The sequence below is a fragment of the Aegilops tauschii genome, chromosome 4 (genome assembly GCF_002575655.3).
Source record: "Aegilops tauschii subsp. strangulata cultivar AL8/78 chromosome 4, Aet v6.0, whole genome shotgun sequence".
Taxonomy (NCBI): Eukaryota; Viridiplantae; Streptophyta; class Magnoliopsida; order Poales; family Poaceae; genus Aegilops; species Aegilops tauschii.
Window position 1 is genome coordinate 116832303 of NC_053038.3, and position 10772 is coordinate 116843074.

Here is a 10772-nt window from a genome sequence, read left to right on the forward strand (position 1 = left end):
TCATGGCCCACTAGTTAACATCACAATTCATGTTGTTAGATACTCACTCTTTCCGGTTTAGAAGGCCCATATGTATCCATGGCTCGACAATTTGACCAATATAATATCCTAGTATATTACAAAAGTTAAATCATTATTAGAAAATCTAACATTTGAAGTTTCTAATGATATATTTTTTGTGATATATAGCTTGTGTTAAATTGGTCAAGCTGTCAATCTAGGGATACGCTTGGGATTTTTTATAAAATTAATGATATAGGACTTAGATGTGCAATATTCAGGGCACATCTAGATGTGCTTTAGCAAAACTGATTTTTTAAACCAGAAAGGAGAGTCGACAATTTGGGTTTGTCCGAATTTACAAACGGCAGGTGATACCAAGGTGGTGTTCTTGGAGTGCTCACTAGAATTTGACCACATCATGTACTGCATCCTTTTACATCCAATGCTTATTTCTGGTCAACAAATTTGCACACATACTTTTATGCAGGAAAAGACAAGGAACATCACACTGGGTATATTCCTAATTCAAGGAAAACATATGGCATATCGAAGCAGGCAATCACAAGAATGCGTGCCATCTTACTATGCTTCTTTGCAACTCCAAAACCAACTCTGCTCTCTTTCAGCCGGTCAACTGAAGATGATCAATAACATAGAAAAAAATACACCCTAAACCATGTCCTAATCCGAAAACCCAACTTTGATGAAGGCAGGGTAAAAGTACGACGAGATCAGTTCGGTAACATTCTCCAGAAAATAGCACATCACTTTCATCTCTACATACCTAAGCTTCGCATCGCACCAATCAATTTGAGTTGCCATTCAAGCATGCTGTACCTCAAGCAACAGCGTCTTATTCGCAGCCCCAGAAATCACCACGAACTGGGAGACGTACTGCGCTAGCCAGCCACATTATTTGGCGCTGCATTCGAGCTGCGTGGTCTCCAGGCTGAAATGGAGTACAGACGAGTTGCACCCCAGCACAGCAGAAGGCCGGCCTTGTCTTCTTTGCTCTTGCATTGTTTCAATCCGTAGCTCATCAGCCTCTCTTTGCCCTCCCTGATGGCTTCAAAGCTGAGCGGCACATGGTCAACCTCGCAACGCTGCATGTGCATTTCCCACTGGCTCAGCCTCTCATGCCGCTCATGCCTCTGGACCCCCTCGCATACCAGTATATTCTTGATCTCCTCCCCAAGGAGCACCCTCTCCACGCGAGCCCTCTGCGGGCTGGCTGCATCCACCGCATTGAGGCTGTCGAAGAGGGCGGCGTAGTAGTCGACTGTCTTGGTGAACCGATCGTGGAACAGCGGGGCGTTGTGGTCCGCGTCTTGCTCCATCATCACAATGATCTTCGGCTCAAGGGCACGGATGGCGTAGAGGAAGCTCACCAGCAGGCTTGGTATCTGGCGTTGAGGGGATGGTGTCTGCGGATAGTTCAGTGTCGATGCCGGACTGCACGCTGAGCAGGCCATTTGCTTAAGCCGAGCCATGTTTGCCATTTGCTGGAGCTGAGCAGTGAAGTCACGGCTTATGCTGTCATCAACCGCGAGGAGGCGATGCATCTGTAGAGCGCAGCTGATCACAACTGCCTCGCCGAAGTTTATCTTAAGGATCTCACGGAGATTGCTGAAGTCCAATGTCTCGAGTTTGCCAATCACCTTGTCGAAATAAAAACATAGCTTGAGGTTAGCGGCTTGCTTGCACAGGCACGCCTGCATGTTGTCCAGGAACTCACTGTCTTCATGGACAACAGTTAGGCGTAGTTCGGGCGGGCCCCCAGGGCGGCTATGGAAATCCTGAAGAATCTTGATCCACTGCCACTGGTGGGTGGTTGAGCAGGACAAGTCAACGATGCGGACAACCTGCAGTGCCACCATCATCAGAATTCAGAAGTTCCCAAGCTTGCGATGCATACAAAGTGGTCATAAATATATATTACAAGAATCTAGACAATAGCACAGGAAACCTGGGAGGGAACTCAAATTCCCCTTGGATATACTCCCTCCGTCTCAAAATAAATGTCTCAACTTTGTACTAACTTCAATGTAAAGTTGTACTAAGTTGAGACACTTATTTTGGGACGGAGGAAGTAGTAATTGACCTTGCTAGTAGAAGCAATATTGCATATAAGAGAGTAAGAAACTCAAGCAGTCAAGCTTGGATGCAGATTCCTCTTACTCTCTATGAAGTAAATTTTATTTTTTTTTGAAATATGCATCATAATTTGAGACATTATTTAAGGATATCTATATTGCGGTAACGTTATACGCTATCTACTCCCTCCGTTACGAAATATATGACGTTTAAGCAGTTCAATACATGATTTACTATTGATAATCCTCCCCCACAAAAAACAACAACTGTTGATAATCCTGGGATCTAATCAGCACTTCCGCATATTAACAACACTTCAACAAATAGCTCAACAAAACATTCTACAAGACGGAAAAAATTGCATTACGAATGTACAGACTAAATTTAGCATGCTAAACCAGTACATAAGACATACATTAAAACCGATAAGAAAAGGACCAATGCACCCCATGTTATTGTAGCACCAACTTAGCTAGCTTAGGCATGCCATTTCACATTCAGGAAGAACAACAAATCCAAATTAAGTCAGGAAAAATAGCTGTAACTATATCTAGACAGTCACATATAACATAAAATATATTTTGTATCTTTAAGGAAAAATTAAAGCAGAGTGTGACCTTTTGATCCTGGACTTGCTCCAGCATGGCCCGGTTAATAGTGACAAAGCCAGTGCTGAGGTAGGGGCTGATGTCGGCGAAGTTCTCGCGGGCAGCCCGGAGGCAGGACTGCTCGAGGTAGTGCGATGGATCGATGAGGGCAGCAGCAAAGCCCTGGACGGGGCATATAAGGCGGCGGGCTAAGCTGTGGGCGATTATCCTGGACATACGCTGCAGTGGCCCGTCCACTACGGAGGCGAGCTTGCTGATCTTCATAAAGCTGCGATCAGTCTTCTCAACAGATCCTTCGATCACATGCGCCATGCACTCGTACAAGGCCGGGCCAAGTTGCGTCAGGTCATCCGCAGTGACCTGCTCGTGTGCGCATGGCCTGTCCATCGTTTCTGCCTTCTTGAGGAAGGATTGGTGTGTTCATACAGGACTTAGGAACTAGTGCTTACTTGGGTGTCTTGGCTGGATCAACTCCTCTGGTTGTTGGCACTGCCACATTTATAGGATAGCGTGTCTAAGACATACATAGGATTGCGTGTCTAAGACATAATTGAACCGACAGCAACAAGCAAAGAAGTTTTTACCGTGTCTGTTCGAATGAATTTGGAAATATCCACGGTAAAGGCAAAGTATTGGCATATTGACGTATCCAAGGAATGCTGTTGGAATTTTCGGTTTATTCCTTTGGCACCTTCATATCCACTGGGCAGAAATAGACAAACATTGCAGTCAACCTGATCAAACTACGGAAGACTACTCTTTGGAAGTTCCAACAGGCTTGTATCGTTGATGACTTGATTCTGGGTTAACAAGGTAACAAGAGTTTTTGGTACACTGGAACTATTACTTTATTAGAATAGATCCGTCTTCTACGTAGAAGTTACAGTGGCAAAACTGATGCAGTATATATTGTTATCATCTTTGGAATTTTGCTTGAGTCATTGTCAGCACTTTTAGTTGCTAAGCAACATGCTTTGGTTGGGCGCATGTTTGGCAAGCCCACAAACGCAGACCATGACGGGCACGCCCAAAATAATTGGACCCAACACCCGTAAGCACCTTGGCACAAGCCATCCTGCCCAAGGCGTCTGCCGAATCAGTGATCGGAGCTAGTGTGCTGCCTGACTAACGCCTTCGTGAAGGCTGCATTTCTTTTGGCAAGTGTGTCTGAACTGTCATTATGTCTTATAGCCCAATGGCCATGCTAACACTCCCTTGAACAAACACTTGATGTGGCGATCCACAGAGGCGCTATAATTTTAACAATTTTCACAGCGTCACATCATTCCACTATGCAAATGTTAAACCGTGACATAGCAGTAGTACTATTTACCTCAACAAGCCGTGATCCGGAGTAGCACCGGGAGAACGGCGGCGGCCGGATCAGGGGCACGGCAGCGCGGGGTGCCGGTCATGCCCGGCCGCCGCGCGAAGGGAAAGAATCCGAGGCATGCGGATGCGGCCTCGGTCTGGGAAGATTTCCAAAGGCTAACCGGTGATGCCGCCAGGCGGGGGAGGCGCCGTCGCAGAGCAGGTAGTGTGGGAGCTACCGCAACGCCGCGTGCGCCAAAGCTGCTCCATTCCTCGCGGCGGCGGGATGGGGGCGGAGCGTCTCACCTCACCTGCGACGGCGGATGGAGCACGGGTCTGCCTGGACAACGCAGTGCTTGGGCCTTTTGGGCTGCGAGCTGGCAATCGGGTAGGCTTTCTGGCGGGCGATTGGTATGGGCTAGGCTTTTGCAACCGGGTGGGCTTACAGTTGGCCGGGCATCGGGTCCGCCGAGATGGTACCGGAAACTCTTCTAAAAAAAAGATGGTACTGGAAACGAAGCCTCACTCGGAACCGGATTGCTGGACATCATTTTCGCTCTACAAAAGCAGCGGGACCCGTTCGTTTCCGCCCTCGGCTGTTTCGTTCGTGCACCTCTCTCTCGTTCGTCCACGGCCGATTCGTCGTCGTCTTCTCCGCGGTGGCTTCACGCGACATGGACGGCTCCGGCCCATATTACGACGCGGCCGCCGGCGAACAGACACCCCCTGCCCCGGCCCGCTTAGTCGTCTCACTCTCTCAGCCAGGCAGCTTGATCACAGAGTTTCAGCTACAGGAGCGAGACACTTACTTTCATACCTTCATGCGCGGAGGTAACGGCGATGGACACGATGACGGGTCGTCTGGGTACAGGCACGACAGCTTCGGCGCTGTCCCGGCGTCCGAGGAGGCCATCGCCGAGCTGGAGGAGGCGGCCGTCGAGGAGACGAGGGAGGCGGAGTGCGCTGTTTGCACGGGCACTACTAGGAAAAGGGGCTTTTACCCCGGTTCATAAGGGCCTTTAGTCCCGGTTCAGGGTCGTTACTAATGCCCTAGCCCTTTAGTCCCGGTTCGTGAACCGGGACTAAAGGCCGTCCACGTGGCCGGTGCGGGGAGCCCAGGCAGGAGGGCCTTTGGTCCCGGTTGGTGCCATCAACCGGGACCAATAGGCATCCACGCGTCAGCACCTGGCAGTAGCTGAGGTTTTTGTTTTTTTTTGAAAGGGGGGGTTTGGGGGTTTTGGGGGGTTAATTTAGGTTGTTATTAGGTAGCTATTAGAGAGAAGTGTCCTCTCTTATATCTCCGTGCTTGGTTTACCAACGCTACGTACTGCTATGCCTAAACATGGCTTAGATTGAAGTGAAGGCAACATGTGGTGCATGTCGAAAGTAATACTAATCCGGACTTGATCAAGTTTGGATTGTACTACTTTCGACACGCACCACATGCATGTTGCCTTCACTTCAATCCAATCCATGTTCATTTCACCCGCTGATATATAATAACTCTTCATGCACGCATCATGCATCATCATATATAATAACAAGTCCTACTAATCATCATCATACAACTTCTACTCGTTATTAATAACAAGTCATACGATCGATCATCATCCTCACAGTCATCGAACCAACCCTACTTAATTGTTCTTAGCACATGATCATCAGTATTAGGTAGGACCGAAATACCCTCTTTAAGGTAAAATAGCATAAAACAATATAGACCCTGACTCTCCATTATGGAGAATGGAGATCATCCTGTCTCCAATTCTTGAGCCTCGCTTCCTTTTGCTTCCAAGAAGCTCCTTGCGACTGTCCATACATTTTTTCCATTCTTTGATTTGCATGTCTCCACTTCTTTTAGAAATCCGGTATGGACAGTTGAGATTCGTAGGATGACCTGGTTGTATATTCAAAACATCAAGCCTACCATTCTGATACATCAAATGAGGCACACAATCCTCTGGGATTATCTGTTGAAAAACATAGTAATAACTTTATAGTTAGTAATGATAATGCACTAGTTTTAGAACTATGCAAAATATGCACGGATGTCGTAATAGTAAGAAATCTTACCAGGGTATCTCCATAGTAGTTACCGTAGTTCACCACGTGCACTAGTGGCACGTATGGAGGACCATAATGATGAGGAGTTTGATTGTAGATATTGTAATTCTCAATATCAGTACAAAATCCGACCAGATGAGTTTTCTCCTTATAAGTTAACTCAGAGCCATCGGTGTAGTAGGTTCTGTCTACCATGTTCCGCACATTGTTTGAACAATCAAAATAAGCTGTCAATGAAAATAAGCTGTCAACTATTTTGAAATGAACAATATAAATTAGCTAATAACTATGTTTGAGAAACTCACATAGCGGTAGAATTGGAGGCGTATCAACAAGGACCCAAATGTCCATATTGTCTTGCTCGATGTCAGGATCACCAAGATCCATGGTGACAAGCATACCCTCATCAAAACCATACATCTTGCAAAATGCTTCCCAATTTTTGCAACCAAAATGGGTTACGCTCTCAGAATTATACAGCTTTACTTCAAAATCTATATCATGATGGGTCCTTAGGTGAATTTTCTTTGTTTCCATACTTTCATGGTCTTCAAAACCCATCCTCTCCAAGACGTAGCGTCTTGCATGGCATGGGATAAGCTAGCCGAATTGTAAAAGATGAAAAGTACACGTTGAAATAGTTGAAGTCGTGCTTAATTACGAAAAAATAACACTTGTCGTCGTTGCGTACCGTTTCAACATCGAACGTCTCCTCCAGCTTAATACTGAAGCGCCGATCTTCGTCCAGGTGAGGCCTGTCGCACTGACCTCGGTCGTCGTGGCACCAGTCGCACTCCCCCGGGAGACTTTCGTCGTCCGAGTACGACATTTCCTATGTTCATATATAATTCAAATATTAAACATCTACAATTAAATATATGTACTAAAAACCTAAGTTAGATCATTATTATTCATCACGGGTTGACTATCGGTTTGTCGAGTCTTTTCTTGAAAACTCTCAGCTCACGTGGTGTATACATTCGACCGTTGGTGATGGTCGCTCCTCCCTTTGTCCCCGTGTGCATTACACCAAAATGTCTAGCTAGCACACGGGAACAAAGGAGAAGCGACCCCCACGACAACAGTCGGGATTCTTCATCCTCTCATATATATATGGTGGAACTCTCCCTCACTGATTCCTCTCTGACATTTGCGACCGTCGGTGATGGTAGCTCCTCCTTTCGTTCTCGAGTGCATTACACCAAATTGTCTAGCACACGGGAACGAAGGAGAAGCTACCCCCACGACAACACAGTCGGGATTCTTCGTCCTCTCATATATGGTGGAGACTCGACAGACTTACAGTCAACCCGAAATATCGTTTAATTATCTTTCTAAAAGAGGATTTGGCTGGTCTCACCTCGATGTCGGAGGGGGCGGTGACGGGGACGACGGCGGGGATGATGGAGGGGCCGGGGGGGCTCCTAGATTTCTACGAAAACAAAAACCCTATAAGCTATCAACTAATCATAGTGCTCTCCAATTTTAGCATTCAAAGTAGGATCGGAGTAGTTTTCCACTTTGAGCATTCAATAAGCAAAATCAAATCACAAAATAAAGTAGTATTCAAATTAGGATGCATTCAATTATAACCAAAACTACATCATCTCCATGCGTCCGTACATCGCCGAATATTATCACTAATACACCTCGAATACTATCATACATATAGCATCGCTAGTACAGCTAGAACAGTAGCGCCCGACGGACATCGGCGCGGGCGGTGGACACCCAAAGGGACGGAACCATCACAGGATCATAGCTCCAGTGAGATCCCTGAAGAACCTGCCAGGTACTGTCGAACCTGCCCTCCAACGCAACCATGTAGCGACGGACGTGCTGGTCCTCCTCCCTGATACGGTGACGTACCTCCTCCGCGGTGTCCGGAAGCCTCGGCACCGTCACTGGCCCACGCGAGCGCCACCAAACAAGGATCGGGTCAACGACGGGCTGGTTCCTCACCAACCTACGCCCACCGGAAGGTAGCACCTCCCAAAACCAGCCCGGCGGAGCCCAGTCCCGGACATGGCCCCTCTGATCAAGCCGGCCTCCTCCGCCGAGTCGACGACGAGGATGCGGGATAGGCATCGTCGACGTCGATGCGGGAATAATTGCTTTAACTAAAAAAACAAACTAGTTCTATTAATTTCCTTACTATAAATAGAATAAAGTAGTACTTACTAAAAATAAACTAGCTAGTTTAACTAGTTCTATTATTTTTCTAACTAATTCTATTAAACACTTTCTAGGTAGTACTTACTAAAAGTTATCGGGGAGGGGGGTACATATATCGACAACGACATACCCGATAAAAAATAAGAAGAGGAAGAAGACGCAAAAAAAGAGGAGAAGAAGAAAGGAATAGAGCAGGAGATCGAAGAAAAAAAAAGAAAAAAAGAGGAGAAGAAGAAGGAATAAAGGAGAAGAAGAAAAAATAGAATAATATATTATTCTATTTCTTCTTCTTCTCCTCTATTTCTTCTTCTTCTACTCTTTTTTTTCTTCTTTTTCATCTTCTTATTTATTTCTCCTCTACTTCCTCTCCTCTTCTTCTCTTCTTCTCTTCTTCTTCTCCTTCTTATTTTCCTTTTTTCTCTCCTTCTTTTTCTTCTAAATATGAACATACATAAATGACTTTGATCATACACAATTTCTATGAACAAAAAAAATCATAAAATTCTATGAACAAAATTACAACAGAAAAAATCATAAAAATTCTATGAAAAAATTGATATATTCTTTGCATATGAACATACAAACATTTGCATATTCAATAATAATATCACCAAAAAAATCTAAACTACACATCTAAATTAATACATCTAAATTACAACAACTAAATTATCTAATTAACTACACATCCAAATTAATACAACTAAATTACAAATCTAACTACACATCCAAATTAATACTACACATACAAATCTAATTACAACAACTAAATCTAACTACACATCCAAATTAATACTACACATACAAATCTAATTACATCCAAATTAATACTACACATACAAATCTAATTACAACAATCTAATTACAAATCTAACTACACATCCATTATAGGGAGGAGGAGGAGGGGATCGGGGCGGCGCTCACAGGGTGGCGGAGGGCGACGGCCGGCGACCGCGGCGGGCCAGGGGCGGAGGGCGGCGACGGTGACGTACGGGGCGACGGCTCGGGGGCGCGCGGCGGATGCCGATAGCGACGGCGGCGGGGGGCGGAGGACGACGGCGACGGGCGATGGCGTGGGTTCGGGAGCACGGGCGACGGCGACGACGACGGGGCAGCCTGGCGGCGTAGTCGTCGGGCGGGGGGACACTGGCGATGGAAATCAGCAAATTTCCAAAGTGTTACTTATATAGCAAAGGCTTTGGTCCCGGTTGGTGGCTCCAACCGGAACCAATACCCACCCTTTGGTCCCGGTTGGTGCCACCAACCGGGACTAAAGGCCTCTTTTCACCAGCGCAAAGGGCGGGAAGCAGAGGCCTTTGGTCCCGGTTGGTGGCACCAACCAGGACTAAAGGGGGGGCATTGGTCCCGGTTGGTGCCACCAACCGGGACCAAAGGCCTTGTGCTGCCCGCGGCCAAAAGTTTAGTCCCACCTCCCTAGTTGAGAGGGGCTCGGAGTGGTTTATAAGCTCCACTGCGGCTGCCCTCTCGAGCTCCTCTCAAATGCAGGCTTATGGGCCTAATGTCAAACTGTGCTGTCTGTTGGCCTATTGGGCCTTTTGCGGGCCTGAATCCTGGCCCAGGTTGGGTTTCTAGTCGTATTCAGGCCGTGGTGGCCCAATAGGTGGCAGTTTTTTAATTTTTTTACATTATTTATTTTCTTTTGTTTTTTGCTTTATTTTTTAATTCTTTTTGCTTTTAGGTCAGCAAAATTATAAACTGTCTGTTAGTGCCATTAGTTTTAGAAAACATATAAACTTTCTATTAGTGCCATTAGTTCTTTATGAAAATTCTTTTTGCTGTATTTAGTTTTTTTATTTTCTTTTTTGCTATATTTATTTTGTTTTATTTCTACTTACAAAAAAAACTTATTTATTTTATTTCTAATTACTTATTTATTTTACTTTATGATAATTCTTTCTGCTATTAAAGTTTCTATAAAAAAAAGTTCTTTATGAAAATTCTTTTTGCTTTTAATGATTAAAAATTAAAAAAAGGCGCAATGCGCGTTGATTTGCTTCAAGCCTTTCGGAATAGTGTAGACTGCACCGCACATAGCTCGATGCAGTCTACCTTATTCCTCAAGGCTTGAAGCTAAGCAACGTGAGCATTGCGCCTCTTCTTCATCGTCTCTGCACTCAGGGCTTATAAACCGCTCCTAGTGCCTCTCAGCTAGCGAGGTGGGACTAAAAAACTGCTTAGCTAGTAAGAAACTCTAGTACCGGTTCATGCCACGAACAGGTACTAAAGGTGCTCGTGGGGCCACAGCCTCATTAGTACCGGTTCGTGGCACCAACAGGGACCAAAGGGTGGAATTGGTCCCGGTTCAAAATGCACCAACTCTAGTACCGGCTTCATTTATTATTTTTCATGCATTTACTAATTATTTTGAGCTATAAGGCCCTAAAATTGAAAAGCATTTCAAATGAACTCTGAAAAGGTTGAAAGTTGGCATGATATCATCATTTCATCCACATAGCATGTGCAAGAAAGTTGAGAGGGTTACGGCAAAAACTGGATGCA

General features: G+C 45.5%; 2 protein-coding genes across 3 annotated transcripts; both read right to left on the reverse strand.

Annotated features, from left to right (window-relative positions):
• Positions 1-449: 449 nt before the first annotated feature.
• LOC109773136 (scarecrow-like protein 3) lies at positions 450-4373 on the reverse strand. 2 transcript variants are annotated; one of them, XM_020331832.4, is made up of 4 exons: positions 4039-4373; positions 3290-3407; positions 2715-3194; positions 450-1865 (listed from the first exon to the last, which is right to left on the reverse strand). In XM_020331832.4, the coding sequence occupies exons 3-4, from the start codon at positions 3090-3092 to the stop codon at positions 903-905; spliced, it is 1341 nt and encodes a 446-aa protein (XP_020187421.1). In that variant the 5' UTR covers positions 3093-3194; positions 3290-3407; positions 4039-4373; the 3' UTR covers positions 450-902. The 2 variants fall into 2 exon arrangements, with proteins under 2 accessions (XP_020187421.1, XP_020187419.1); XM_020331830.4 differs by having other exon boundaries at positions 3290-3956.
• Positions 4374-5511: 1138 nt separating this feature from the next.
• Positions 5512-7013, reverse strand: LOC141021480 (uncharacterized). The gene is made up of 4 exons (XM_073497348.1): positions 6772-7013; positions 6386-6680; positions 6090-6307; positions 5512-5986 (listed from the first exon to the last, which is right to left on the reverse strand). The coding sequence occupies exons 1-4, from the start codon at positions 6907-6909 to the stop codon at positions 5708-5710; spliced, it is 930 nt and encodes a 309-aa protein (XP_073353449.1). The 5' UTR covers positions 6910-7013; the 3' UTR covers positions 5512-5707.
• Positions 7014-10772: the final 3759 nt, after the last annotated feature.